The 15,999-nt window shown below is 37.4% G+C and overlaps 1 protein-coding gene across 6 annotated transcripts in view; it reads right to left on the bottom strand.

Annotated features, from left to right (window-relative positions):
• Positions 1-15,999, bottom strand: part of PLPPR5 (phospholipid phosphatase related 5) — a 218,906-nt gene that overhangs the window by 48,130 nt on the left and 154,777 nt on the right. For all 6 annotated transcript variants that reach the window (XM_069022612.1, XM_069022611.1, XM_069022613.1 and 3 more), the window contains one exon: positions 14,032-14,106. In XM_069022612.1, coding sequence (XP_068878713.1) covers positions 14,032-14,106 — 75 coding nt within the window. The remainder of the gene's footprint in view (positions 1-14,031; positions 14,107-15,999) is intronic.

The raw sequence follows: 15,999 nt of genomic DNA, 5'->3' as shown, positions 1-15,999 counted from the left end.
TGAACATGATGTTTATTGCCTGAACAGTTGAATATGCAAACATACATTAAATAAAACATATAGAAGCAAAAGAACACAATCCCCAGTGACTAATGCAACCAGCTAAATATATTCTGCAACTGCAGTGATATGCACGACAGAAGAATGGCAGAGACAAGTCTAGAACCCACAATTTTTGTTTCAGAAGGCTATTCATACGTAAAATTGTCAGCTGAAACTCAGTTAACTGACAGACTTGTTTTGAAATTAACTTCCTTGGGAACAGTGCCACTGATCTCAGAGCAAGAGTTCCCCTTATATTCCTCATAGGTTTTACCTTGTTCTTTTCACTTGCTACCTAATTTTAAGTGAACTTTCAGATCAGGAGACACAATGTAGACAAGCGCAGAAAAAGAGGACCCTTAAACACACTATTTTGTAATACTTTGAAATCATAACCTTTATTAAAAAGATATATTTCCAATTCCAAACCAAATTCACTAACCTTTCATGTGCTTACATCACCACTGCTCATTGTATTTTCTAGTTATAAAACATTGCTCTGGCAAGTGGCAGTAAAGAAACAGAGCCAACCCAACAAAGCCTTCTCAATGGGAAGGAAAACAAGAATTTATATCAAATCATCCCACTATTTTTATCTTTCCTGTTTACCTCCTTCCTGCTTTATCAGTGTCAGCTGCTTGAAGCCCCATGATGGTTTCACTGTTACATCTCCACACTGCTACTAATACACTAGCCCAGCCCTTTCTGAGAGGAATACTGCATCTGTGCTGATGGCACAGCAGTAGGAAAGAGACAGAATGAACTATAATCTCTAAAGATATTGTTAAAAGATAACTAAAAAGAAATTTTAATTGATAAATTGTTTAATGATATGCTGTGATATAAGTCCTAAACCCCAGGACATTTACTGCTAAAATTTATGCTTGTAGGACTATGATAATGCAAGATAAAAATAATTTCCTAGCAGCTGGAGCAGCATCAGCAAAGAATAAGAAATGGGGGTTTGCCCAGAACACGTACAGTGTGATTCAAACAAGTTAGGAGTCAAATATAAGCTTTTCCTATGGTCTTAGTATGTAGTTCACAGAGAGAAACAACTCCATTAGGTGACTAAGCTCTACTACATCAGGGCAGGATGAATCATTCTCCGAAAATGTCATTCATTACATCCTAAGAAATACCAGCCTCTTATGATACCTATTGCAAGGGTTGAGACAAGCTTTGATGACTACCTTAGACTAGTATCCATCTTTTAAAGGGCTGTAGTGAGATGTCATCAATTTTACTCTAACTTTTAACTTACACACAGATAAACTAGTTCCAAAATAGGAACGTCACTTTCCCAGAGTCAAACAGGGAGAAAAAGGTCAAATTAGTAGCAGCATAATCATTACTATTGTGTTTGAATTGCACAATATGTATGGACCCTATTTTTCATAGAAGACAACATTTTGCCCCAGTAAGCTTGGGCACCTCATATGATGCAGTACAAGTACATGAGAGAGTGAACAGATGGAGATGAAACGAATGAGAAGGAGGAGAAGGCAGCAATGAAATGATTGAGTTTGATATAATGAGCAGCAGTCACAGCACATTAGTTGCCTAGTCAGTATTTACATCAATAACATAATTAATCTTTTTAAAACTTCTTTCTGTATTCAAATTAAGAAGTATTATTGCACATAAGTTCTTCATAGGTTATAAGAGAAATGTGGGATACCAGAGGGACACCATGTACCTAAGGCCTGTACATTCTGAGAATTCAAGCCTGTATTAGCATATCTACCACTATATTATCGTAATAAAAAGAACACAGACACAGTTTTGTCAATGCAAAATGACATAAAAACACTTGTACTTGAAAACTCAGATAATAATTATTTAGTCTTACCCAAGATAAACTTACGAAAAAGCTTACCACTCAGAAAATTACTACCACAGCTACGAATTTATTTTCATTGATAGACACATTTTTGGTAACCGCAATGCTATACAAACTGATGGTAAACTTGGCAATCTTTGGCATAACTAGCTCAATAAAAATCATATGACTAACCTCAGAATATGGAAATGAGCTTCCTCATCTCATTCACACAAAATTCTTATTGTTTCTTTTAATGAAAGAAACCCACTCTCCAAGGTAATTAATGACACCTTGAAGGACTGACATAGCAGATTTTACTGCACAGCATTTGACATAGCACTAGCCTATTCATGGTGCAATGTTCAAGTGGGGGAAAATTAAAAATCACACAGACCTACCCTGTGCAGGACACTGTATGTATTCATACAGCTGATTTTGTACATAATCTAAAATTAGTTCAGACATTTGAACAATGCCTGAAGGTTTTACAGACCAGTTCAAAAACTCTCTTTACATATTACTGAATTAATTTCACTCATTTGAATATGACAGTTTTCTGCATTGTAGTTTGTCTTCTCCTTTGTATGTTTTTGTTATAAATAGTGAGACTAATTGAGATAATTTATTGGCTAAAGATTCTGTACAGTCATTAAGGGGATACACAAAGTAAATGTTTGCCCACTCCTCCAGGTTCTATGTTGTCAGTATAAAACTCTCATTAAGCTGAAAACCCTGAAGTATGAAGGAAGGAAATGGTGAGCTCATCAAGACCTTTCTGGGGTCCCTTATGCTCTCACCCCCAGTTTAGCTGCCTATAGAGACTGGACCCTATCAGTCCCCAATGTTTTTACAAATACTGACACATTGCTCAAGGATCTGTGAACAACAGCTGAAGTTACCAGAGAGATGGAGATTAATTTCTCTTTTAACTGAAGGAGACCTTGCTCATTTGCAGGAAAACTTGTGTGAAAAATCAGTCCTTGTCTACTCATAGGCTGGCTGTTTTAGTGGCCAGGGCTGCTGGTCTCTTGCTGAATGAATCCACCCTCTCACTTTTAAGTTCCATACTTAAAGAGAAGTATGACTAGTTTTTAGCTCTGCACACTTGCTATCATTATCTTTTGCTAATCGCATGTCAGCAGAATAAAATATTTTGCGATACTAAGGAGGGGAAATATAAAACCATCCAAAAGTGTGTAAAGAAATTAGACTGTCACTTTGGCATGGGACTCTGCATGGATCTGTGAGGTCTTCCTTTCATGTCTGATGATTCCTCAATTCAGTGGCAGTTACAGAGTAAAACTTGCAGAGTTCTCTTTCCTTATCCAAGCTTGGCCCCTAGCAGTTGTCACCCAGACAGTGAAGGTATACAAGACTTCACTTTCAAGAACAAATCTGTACATAAAACTAAATTATCTAACTTTCTTTCAGAAGGGAAAGACAAATAGACTAATATAATAAATTATGCACCAAAGTCACGGAATACTTCCAGCTCTGGTTGTAGTTTAATGTATGCAGCTCATGCTGGCAGGAGTCCAACACTTCCCCTGTAACAGTTTCTGCTGGGTAAGCTCATGCACAGTTGTGCCCTAGAACTACTTATGTTCTTACAAATTATACCAGACATTTCTCATTAGCATTACACCTCAAATCCCATTCCTGAGCTGGACATTATCTGTTACTTCATAAAATTACAATGAAAAGCATAGAAAGAGCAAGTTCAGGATACATTTAAGCAGTGATTCACTGGAGAAAAGCAGAAAATCTTCAAGCCCTCATAATTTACCAAACAGAATTACAGACAGTATCCATTGCTACCAGGTAATTGTTGAAGAAAACTAGAAATAGAGCTGATTATTTTCTTAGATTACTTTGAAATTTTAAATATTAAAAATATTTTAAGTCCAGTTCATAATACTCATCAGATCTGCTCTTCGGTACCCTGAGGTACCAGCATTCACAACCCATGGAGCTACACGAAACGCATATCACACATTTCATTTGACACCAAGACATTCACAAGACATTCATGTTTTCACACATGTTCCTCCGAAAAATGCCCTTTCTTTTGTAGCTTGTTCACGAGGATGCAGCAAATACAGAAAACTCAAGAAAGAGGAAAACCCAGGCAACCAAAACCAGCTACAAAGACACAAAGCATTTGTAAGCCCTGGGATTCTGCCATGAATGACACCATCACCGGGGCAGTGAGGACACACCTCACAGGAATTTCCTGTACTGGTTTGTTTCATAAAGCCATACTTTTATGCCTCCTGCAGGACAGACACCTCTGCACTTTGAGAAGCCCCCACCTTCTACAGAATATCTCCTCTACACTATCCTTTTTGGAAACAAGCCTAAGCTCAGAGCAGGACTAAAAAGACAACCATTCTTAAGGCATTAGACATGTTCACCCTGGAATTTGTGTGTTTCTCCAGATGACTGGATTCCTAAAGAGAATTGTTGCAGGAAGCATTCATTTCCATCAATCATTATTCAGATACCTTGATAGGAGTAAAGTATCTCTATCCTTGGAGATACATTCAAAACTTCATTTATAAGGCTCTGAAGAACCTTATTGAAAAGTGAGATCAGCCCTGCTCTGAACCTAAAATTTTGTCTGATTCTGTGAATTACATTTGATTTACTCCAACCCCAAGATTTGCTGTCTTTAATGTTTACAATCTGTTCAAATGGTGGTTCACTGAAATTATTGTAATTCATTTTATTATTGTAATTCATATCTAAAAATAAAATCATATTTCCTCGAAATTGGTTAATTGATACAAAGTGAAACAGCCTATCCAATTATCTAAAGAGGTAGCAAGAAAGATATCTCTTAATTTTCCACTTTCTAAAGAGACTGTACTCTGTGTGTATATTTATATATTTCTATGTATGTATATGCTCCAGTAAGGTGCTACATAAAACCTGTTATAGGACTGGTTCTTTAAAAAATTATCTGAGAGACTGTGCCTTTGACTTCATTGTGATTTCTCATCATAATTACCTTCCAGGCAAAAACTGTACTGTCAAGCATTAGCAGAAGACTCATGAAGGCAGCAAGGAAGTAACTTAAGAATCAAAAGGTCACTTCTGAGAGAAGACAACAGCCATTGCAGGTTGAGAAGTGAAGCCTGAACTGAAAGTAACAGCTGGAAAAATAAAGAGCTATAATAATACTAAAATAATAAATAAACCAGCTTTTGAAGATTCTTTGTGGTAACTTGGCACTGTGAATTATTAATAACCAAAGCTTTCAAGCTCTGCTAAATTAACTTACATAAGATTGCTCTCCTCATTTAAAAATATTCTGTTTAACAAATTCTTAGGCTAGAGGATAAGAAAATTATTAGATTAGAATATGTCTATCATTGATATAATAGGGGACACTGTCAAATTATTATGTAACGAAATATATGCTTGTTTGGGTAACACACAACTCTTTACTCTTATCACTGCTTCTGAAAATCCTTACTCCTTCAATGCCTTATTCATCCAGCTGGCCAGCTTAACTACAGACAACTGACTGTACTAAAAGAAAGAAGTGGCAAGTGATCATGTGGGAAAAAAAGATTAGAAAAGGAAAGGTGGGGAGTAAGGGATTTGTGCAAGGGTACATTTGCAAAATTGGCAAGAACATCGGAAGTTGAAATTATAGGTTTCTTGTGGGAAAATGCAGTAAGTGGGGATTCTGGAGGCTCCTGCCAGAGCAAAAGGATTAAAAGGTAGCAGCTCAACAACACATGCAGGCAGCTGGTAACCAATGTGACAGCAGGACAGTGTGAGGAGAGTTTGATTCTGCACAGGCTGCCTGGCTCTGCACAGTCCTGGCAGGTGGTAGAGGGGTAAGAAGGCTGAATCCCTGGGACAGAACCAAGGAATATGAAATGTCTTCAGGATTTGTTTTGGGAAAAGATTAATTAATATCTACCAGAACTAAGATTCATATATTGTTTCTGTTATGCCTAAGGACTATTTTTATGCCCTTAAAGCATCATGCAGTTTTTACACCCTTCATATTGGCAGAAACTATCATTTTTAGAGGCATATAAGGCTCATTTCCTTTGAGGTAACTGCTCTGTGGTAAAGCTCTAAATGTGGTACAACCAGCTCTGAAATAGAAAGACATTAAAATATTATTAGTGTTTGGTCTTTCTCCCCCCTCCTGTAAGAATTCTGCTGATGTAGAGAAATTAAAATCAGTAGGAGACCTGAGAACAGGACATAAGGGCTGCAGAATCATATTCTCCCTAAGATGGCACAAAAATTAACCTTTGGGAAATTGAGTGAACAGTTGCTAAAAAGATACAACTACCCTAGAGCACATAATTTTTATGGCATTAACCTTTTCTTCATAGAGCAATGCCAATATCTAACATGCTGCACACTGCTTCTACAGTGACTAGACAGCATCCAAATTGGATTTAAGCAAATTATTTAGTTTATTAGGCATCCTAATGTCCAGTATTTAATTCCATTAGGAACAATTAAACTTTCAGCTACCAAAAACAAGAAAAGAAAAGTAATCCTACAGAAATGAGAACAATATCAGATTTGTCCCAGCTGACCTTGGCATTAATTACACAGCCGAAGTCCACAGTAAGTTTAGAGAAATCCAGGTATGATGTATTATGTACAACTTTAAACAGTGCATATCATCCACACAGGCTTTAATCACACACTCTCCAATCTATATCACAACTTACAATAATATTGCAACTAGCAACTCCAGAAACAAGGATAATGTAAATGGGGACGCAGAGCAGATTTTGTCATATAATCTTCCCCAAAAATAGAAAAAATATTGGATGGAGAAATTTTCATTGATGTTGATACACAGCAATTTAATTCTGAACCAGTAAACGAATCTCACCAGTTTATACAATGACTTGATACTTCTACATAATCTTTTCATTTCAGTTTTAAAGAAAAATATGACCAGTGTGGATGCTTTAAAGGACTATAGAGTAATAAAGTTTATAAACTCATTGGAGTAGTTGTGCTACGCAAGTTCTTAGAAAAGACTTCCACTGTTAAAAAATATCTCTAAGCATACTAAAAATATCCCCCAGAGAAAGGAAAGTTCAGCTACATGTTCATGTCCTATAGGTAGGTACACAACTCACTCTGCCCTCCCTTCCAGGAGAGCCAGTAAGAAAGGTAAACCACAGTGCATTCACTGGGTACCAGGAATTTTTTCTCCCCACATTTCTTATGGTCAGGGCTGAAAAAGTCATTGCATTACAGAGAAGAGCAAAAATCCTGGGAACTTCTTCAGGCTTCGAGACAATTACAGAAAAAAATCATTCATCAATTAGTTTTCATCCGAGTATAGCTGACTTGGATCTTACTGTCCTTGACACCTTCTCTTCCTGCCTTTTTGTGCTTTGACCTGTAAGTAAAACAGGCACTATAAAAAGCAGGAGAAACAGTACCTGCTTCTTGTTATAGGCTACCACAATCAGTCAGTGCCAGCAGGGGAGGACGAACAAAGATGGGAGGTGGCTCTTTCTGCATTGCCTGGGGTGACCAACACAACTCACACACGGGACATTTAGGTGCATCTGCTTCTCTATTATACGACTCTCAAACAACCTGCTAAGGTGCAAATGCCTACTAGGGTATTACTGTTACTTACAAGAGCTACGCTCAGAAATTGATTGCGAAGACTACAAATAAAGAACATTTATTGAATTACTGTGCTTTATCCATTTCAAAGCAGTAGAAGCTTTCCAATGCCTGCCTTGTCAGTAGAGGACATTAAAAGGTTTCATTACCACAGTTAGTGCTTTTCATTAGCATCAGCTTGTTCTCTCTCAGTTGCATTGCTCTCGGTGAATGATTAATGTTGAAATCCTCTTCTCTTTGAATGTTTATCATCCTTTTAGATATGGTTGGAAGTTTAATTTTTCAGGGCATTGTCAAATAAAATGTGTTGCTGTTCTTGGAAGTTAAATACTACACAGATAACCAGAGCCTCCCCTGTTTCTAACAGCAGGCTATTCCCTTCTAGTAATGATGGAACAGATCTGTATTTTGGCACATATATTTTTCATTGCAAAGCATTACTAAAATGATAACAGAAATTAGCAACTGAAAAGAATTGTGAAGGAATTACTTCCAGGAAATGTTAATTTCAATCCAAAAAGTCCCTTAAAGGAACAACACAGTAAATGTAGGCTAATCAATGTATGGCAATGAGTTTCACAAAGATCAGAATCTGGGTTGCTAAACTTTGCTATGATCACAAAAGAAAAGAAGAGTCTATTGGAATGGGAAATTCTCATGCAGTTTCCCTCCATGCCCTTTGACAGACAACTTATACATCAAATTCAACAAGATTTTAAAAGGACCAGTGATTTTTTTTTTTTTTTCTTGGAATGAGGTTAGAGGACAGTCAGTCACAAGAGCTGTTTTGTAAGATGATCTCTATAACATCCTGGACAAAGATGTAATGCAATGACAAAAGACTGCCTAAGCAATTCACTTCCTAGTTCAAAACTCATGTATTTCCCTAAGCAACTTCTTTGTGCCAGATGCGCTAAGAAATATGCAGGACAGTCAAAAGTATATTTTCCCTGAGTCAAAATGAGCCAAAGTGCTACTTTTAATTGAAGGAGCAATTCTAAACCAGACACTCAAAGCCACTGAAAGCTATGGAGTAGGGGTTTCAGCTATAGTTTATTTATTTATTTATTTCCTATTAAATCTCTGTATAACTTCAATTCCATCCAAAACTGTATATGTTTGATCCTGTCCTGCTATTTTGCATTTATCTATGATATTTAAAGCACTAAATTGTTTTGAAATGGTTTTTCTTTTTTTACAACATACTTAATAAAACAGTTGAATATATTTCTAAATTACTGGGGGGTTTTTTTATTACTATTATGGTAGAACTGCTATCATAATCTTTCTACTTTCTGTAATTCCTTTCAGGACCCACATTTTTCATTCAAATGGCTATGCAAAACTTTAAGAGCTAAATCATGGGACAAGATCAACAATATGTAACAGTATTATTATAAATTATTAGAAATAAATCTGCACAACACTTCAGATTTGTCCTTCCCTGTTCATGTGCTGTTTCATGCCACATTGAAGAAAAAGAAAAATCTTACTCTAAATACTTACCTAAAGGGGATTAAAAGCCTTGGAATGTATAAATAAATAAATACACAAATAAATGAATACCCAAAAAATACTTAGTAGCAGCAGAAACCATACTTTATTCATCTAAGAGCAGACTCCAGTACACAAATCTAGTGCTTCACTTCAGTGTGATATCTTCAAGGTCCATTAAAAAAAAATAGAAATTCTAGATTGAAAGGAAAAACATATTTTCAGAGTTATAAATTCAAATATAGATCATTTGAGAGGTTGATACTTTGAAAGCTGGCTATTTTGATGGGTGATGTAAAATATTTACTGTTGGCATTCAAGTATCACCACAAATTCACACAACTAGTTTCGGCCTCCTATGCTAGAGGGCTTACTGGCCAGTTTTTAAGACTGTTGAAAAGTTACTTATACTGGAAACAGAAAAAAAAAAAAAAAAAGGAGGAGAAGAAAATGGTAGGATGAGAAAAATTGCACAAGAGAGAGATTATAAATTATGTCCTTCATAGGCAGAAAATAAATCCTTAGAATCCAAAGGGTAAAGGAGAAACTAAGATTGACCTCCTGCTGTTGAATCAGCTCTAAATATTCTGAGTCATCTTGATTCTGAGCTATAAAAAAGCTCCCAATTCAGTGGAGAGTAAATTGCATAAAGAACTCTGCAGTGTATATCTAAGGCAGAGAGAAATGTCAGTCAGAGTCTCCTGAGAAGCATGAAAATAAGATATTGCTGTATTGCTACAAAATATATCCCCCCTAAAAAACCCTAAAAAGGACGAAGCCTATCAGTGTAGTTAGCACAGTTCATAGCTCTCTGCTAAGAATTCAGAAGTTCCTTGCACATTAACATAATTTTCACAGAATTTAGATATGTGGTTGATGACATACCTGAAGTACCCAGAAGTCAATATTCTCACAGGTACATATATTAAAGCACCTGCCCACCCCTGGAGTTAGTAATAGTCTAATTCCTTCATTCAGAAAAGGTAAGTTTAGGAATTTCTAAAAGTTAATAACAGGTGAAAGAATTACACCTGCTCTTGAGATTCCAGTGAGTATATTTATAGGCACAAGTGGAAAACAAAGTGAAAGCCAGAAAAAACATGCAATATCTAGACTGTTTAAATTACTAAATGATAGCAATACACCTAATTATTCTAGTGTGAGAATTCCTAAGCCTAAAACTGCAAAAGTGTGAAAGGTGAGCAAAAGCTTGCACCTGGTGATACTCAGAAGTTCCAAGTGGAGACTGCTAGGGTAGTTCAGGCTGAGTCAAGCAGGCAGTCCGACTGCCTTGTCCCAGGTATTTCCCTTAGAGAGAGAGAGCTTAGGTTGCCTCACAGCTGCTACCTGGACATCTGTTTTCAGCATACATGTTAAAAATATACTTCACTTATCAAAAAATGAGTTAAAACATCTCAGAGAAAACAGAAATAAACCAGGTTTTGCACAACAACATACAAGGTAGGAAAAACTCAGGTTAAAGGAAAATTGAACAATACTTTTGGACAATAATTGGCCTTTGGAATCTAAATATATGGTCTGTCATAACAGCTTCATGAGCTGGTACTGCTGGAGAAACTAACTTCTGATATTGCATGGCTTTCAGGAGATAAATCTCAAAATCCAAAGCTTACATTAACTTTTTTAATGTAAAAGGTACTAGCTAGAAAACAATAAATAAACAAATGCAACAACGTACCACTACAATTCAATGATACAGAACACAAGTAGAGACTGCATAAAGGATGCCTTGAACCAGCAGAAGCCCTTAACAGCAATAGAATGTAACAGATGTTTGTGCAGCTCAGGTTCTGTACAGCTCAAACATGCAGATTCGGGTTTGAGCTTGCAAAGTGTTACAGAACTTATGGATTTTTTTCCTCCAGCTTGGATAAGCAGATATAAAGTTCTAATTCTATCCACTAGGATCAACAGATTAAATGAGGTTAATTTCTTTGAATTGACTAATGAAAGAATCTGAAACAGAAGACAGAATTCCCAGGTGCACCTTTTCTATCATTTGTGAATTGATTAAGATATAAATTTTTGGAAATGTTGTGAGTAGTAGTTCACAGGACTATTCAGTAGAGAAAAGCTGACACTGAAAGGTATAAAGCTTAGTATCACAAGAAGAAAGAAGCAGAGACCCTGGTTTTCTTATCACTGAAAGTTTCCATATATCTGCTTAGATAATTTCTCTCACAAGGTTAGAAATTAATTAGGAAAAAAATTCACTCAATATTGTTAAAAAGGGCAAGAGAACAGAAACTAGATCTACCTGTTATAACATCATTGCTTAGGCATAGTTGAGCCTATGCTTGTGAGCAAGCTCTAAGTGCAAAAAACCTAGTTCTACCTTGTTGCAAGAGAGAAACTCTCTTAGTATTCCTCTAATGTAGATCACTCTGATCTCCACCTTTTCTTTTACTCCTAACCTGCAGGCTACTCATGAAAAAGTAATATTTTTCTAAGGAGAGTGAAATAGAACTTGACTAACATGTATGTAACTATTCCCTGCTGTAACTTCCAGCAAGCACATTCTCATCTCCTTCCTGGGCTGAAGTACTTACTGACCATCATACAGCTTTTACTGTGCTGCCCCACACTGTGCTGGCCCTGCTCAGCTCCCAGCTGCAAGTGCCAGGCCAAGCCCTGGCTGAGGGCTAAGCCCCTCTTCACCCACTGCTGGAGAGCTCAGGAGAAAGCGCTGCCAGGACATCAGTGGCACAGAGAGCAACAGCATCTCAGACACACTTCCTGAGAAACAAGGTAGGACTTGTGTACAGTCCTGTGTCATATCCTGTACCCATTTACACCTGCTCAAATACTCTGATAGTCAAGCCAACAAAGGCTGGCAGACTTTCAGAAAAGCAGATTTATACTGTGGTCCATGCAAAACAGATACTTGAAATACAGGCTGGCAAAGCTGCACATTAGTGGCCACCTCTGCAAATAAACAGTTTCTCTGACAGACAGCCCAGTCCTATAAACTGCAGACACATCACATCACTCCAAGCAATCATCACCAAATGAGTTACCACTGCTGCCACTCGCACCTCATGGCTGCTCTTCCCTGTTAATGGTAGGGAGGACACATAATGAGACTTTTAAAGGAAGGCTGAGAAAACTCACAGACCTTTTAATCACCCAAATACCTAAACACAGATGCACAAATTCTGGATACTTGTCCTATCCAGTTGCTCTAAAAAAAGAATTACAGCTGCTACAACATTTGGATCACCTTTTGATCCTGGAGAACAATGACAATAACAAGTGATTGTAGAATGCAATCAGCTACAACATATTTGTTGTTTCCCACCAGTGTAACTTACCAAATGTGGGTGTAGAATTCTTTTCAGATTTTCCAAATTGTGCCAGAAATGGAACAAGGCTAACTGATTCCCCCCAACATTCAGGAAGAGAAATCATGTTTCCTAATCCCCATCTACAGGTCTGATTGCTCTGTACCCTCTCCCTAATGAATTTCATTACAAACTTATGTAATAGCATCATGACATCATCAGAGATTTGGAAATCCTGATGCCATTAGATTTGATGATACAGAGGCCACGAGTCTTGCTGCTGTCTCAGTGTGACATAGCACAAGCAAGAAAAGCCAGTGGGTCTGCAGTGATTTGTGTCACAATGGATCACAAACATCACTTGAAAGCAGTGAACATAAACTTGCCAAGACACAAAACTTGCCAAAATTATGTGACAGAAATAATGCCAGACAATGAAGCAATTTTCTATCCACATGGAAATAACTTCCAAAATGTGCTGCTAAAAAAACCCAAACACCTTAATTCAAAAGGCAAAGAAGGTTCCATGACTCAATTGAGGATAAGAATTTCTTCAGGAAAGGTCACTTAAGTCTTAATGCTTACACCATAAAAAACTTCTGCTTGACATGCTGCTATATTCTCCCACAATTATGACATCCCCCACTCTCCATTTGTCAGATAACTCTAAATGTATCACAGAAGGATCTATGCATCCCATAAGAACCAAAGCACTGCTTTCCCAGTACCAGTAGGAGGTAAGGAGATAGGTACCAAGATGCAGAATTAGATTCACTAGGAAATCCTAAAACTCCTCAAGTGTTACTTCTGAAGTCCAGTACTAAGAACCACAGAAATCCCCAGAACAACTGATTGCCTGAAATCCAGGAATAACAATGGCTTATTGCCTCTGCAGTAAGGCCCAAGCGGGCATTCAGTACAGTGCATGAGTCTGTGGCTGAGCAGAAAATTGAATGCAAATGCCCCACTCTCACTCAGACTATGAAATGTTCATCTGAAGAGGTTCCAGTTTGATCTGCAGTCCACAGAATCCAATGATACCAGTGTGCACATGCAAGTCAGGAAAGACTGTGCTGAAAATACAGCTTAATCTTTTCCCTCAGGCTCCCTCATACCAAGTCAGCTGGCAGCCTGAGAAGAGCCATCAGGATTTTTCATTATAATTAGCATGCACTAAAAGATAAGCAAAATGGTGCTTGAAATTTTTGTGTGAAGCAAATGTTTTGGATGTAGAAATGGCTTAAGAAAAACAGGAACAAAACCTCTGCCAATATAAATAAGCACACCTATCTTAAACTGAGTTACTCATGTAAAACCTTCCCTGTGGAGAGTTACATTCTCCTTCATAGCAATATTTTATTGGGTTCTGCAAGATATGTAACTCTCAAATGTAAAGTGTTTAAAGAATGAAAAAAATTCTAGATTTATAGAGTATTATTATCAAGATTTAATCCTAAAATTATAGGTCCAGCCCAGAGGTACTTCACTTCCCTGTATTCTGACTTCAGAACATCACAATTACTTAAAATGAAATTGCAGGCATAGGGACTTCATTACCTCTTGTGAAAAAATAGCATAGGGACAGGAATTTTGTTGACAGCAGTCACAAGTTTGATTGCCAACTAACAGAGAGCAGCCTGTAAACATAAACATAAATAATACATTGATAGTTGCTGAGAGTATTTTATTGAAAAATATGCCCAAGAACTTTGCAGTGTACCTGCTGTATTTTCTTACCTCAACTAATACGGAGCATGGCAACATCATGTGGCTTCTCTGAGACTGACACCTGCTGCTTGAAATCATGTTCACCTGTGAAGGAAACACAGGATATTGTGTCCATCTGTGAGAAGCTGGCCTTGTTTATAATATTGTGCTAATGGCAAACTAGAAAAGGCCTGCATAAAATGCAGGTTTGTACCAAAATAACAAATGGTGAGAATTGCATCAGTGAAGAGGACTGTTCATGTTCACTTCTTTATTCCAGTATGAAAGATCTCCAAGTTAGTTTAGATTTTACTATTTTGTTACATAGATTACAGCCCTTTTTGTTCCAAATAATAGTATCTATACAAAGATTTGTACTTAAAATTGTACTAACTATATCCCTGCCAAAGTCAACAAAAAAATCCTTTATCTCTTTTTGGCAGAGCTTTTCTAATTCTGTAGACTTCAAAGAAACTTAAGCATGTTATAAACAAGAGGACTTTGCTGAAGAAGCGTTAGTTGAAAGCTTAAATGTTTTCAAAATTTAAATTTGAATCTATCAGGCTTGTACAGAAGCATGGGAACTCAGGACTAAAAGGAAGTACCAAGCTGTGAAGTTGTGTCTTGCAATCTCAGTTCAGTGGAACTTCGGTTCTTAAGCATCCACAGAATATTTATTCTCAACACTGCACCTACAAAATCTTTCCTATTCCCTTGCATGAAAATTAAGATCTGTTGTTAAAATTAAAACAAAAAAAGCAATAACTGCCTAAAAGAAAAACCTGCACTACTAATCTCTGCTATAGGAAAAAACAGAGCAGAAAACAAAGTACTGTGGATGTAATGATACTAGGAAACAGCCCATGACTGATACAGTAAATTGACTAAAATCTCTATAGAAGTTAGAATCTTCAAGAATTAGAAAACATCTAAATGCTGGGTAGTCCCTCTAGATTGCTCTCTTCTTCCTTAAAAACACCCCACATAACCAATATAACCACTATTTCTCTGATTATTTAATTTGTAAAACTCTTCTTTAAAAGCTTCCCTCTAGGCTCTTCCTAAAAGATACTGAAATAGTCCATTAGCTGTTTTTGCCAGCTGTTCCCCTCACTGTTATTCATTTATGTCCCACCATTCACCCATTTTTTTATGCTCTCTCCTTCTGGTTTCCCTGTGTTCTCCCTCCAGTTTCTCTTTATCCTTTCCCTCATTCAGTTTCTTGCACGTAGCACATCTTTCAACATCTTGCATCTCCTTCTCTCTGTCTTCCATGGCCTCTCAAATTCATTTGTTATTCCCTTTCTTCCTCTGATATTTTAGTAAACTGCAGCTGACTCTTTCTCCCTCTCGTGCCCTGCCTGTGCATGTGCATATTTCACACAGGGCCTGGGGCTCAGCAGTCCAGGAGTCAGCACACTAAAGAGAAGAGAAAGCAGATGCTTCCAAGCAATATCAGAAAAACAAACTCTGCTCTGTGTGTACAGCCTGGCTCCCAGCAATGCACTGATCATCTCTGATGCTCTGCTCCCCTCGTGAAGGTGACTGGGGGACCCTAATACTGTGCCTCCCTCCCCTCACGAGAGAGTCAGTAGCAACGTGAAGCAGAGCGATTGCTCAATTCTGTGAGACTCACACATGCACCAGCTGGGTCTCCCTTGGAGCTGGGAGAATTTTAGCTGTGACCCTGTCACTCTGGGCATTTTTAGCCCTGTCTTTGGTGCTCTAAAACACAGCAGCAGTTATCTGCATTCAGCTTGTGTTTATCCAAAGCAATGAACAAAAAAGTGCTTTATAAGCAAGCAAATATGGCATACGTTCTTGGAATTTCTCTCAGGAGGCTGAACTTATTTATCATGCAAATAGAAAATGGTGCTCTACTGTTGATCAATTTACTTTTATGAATCCAGGGCCAAACTCTGCTGTTCATATTCCTTTCAAATCCTCTCTCAGGCAAGAGTCCCAGAGACTCCTTGACACTCCATTATACAGTTACAT

The sequence above is a fragment of the Aphelocoma coerulescens genome, chromosome 8 (assembly GCF_041296385.1).
Source record: "Aphelocoma coerulescens isolate FSJ_1873_10779 chromosome 8, UR_Acoe_1.0, whole genome shotgun sequence".
Classification (NCBI taxonomy): domain Eukaryota; kingdom Metazoa; phylum Chordata; class Aves; order Passeriformes; family Corvidae; genus Aphelocoma; species Aphelocoma coerulescens.
Note: the sequence above shows the minus strand (reverse complement) of the source record. Positions and strands in the feature narration are given on the sequence as shown.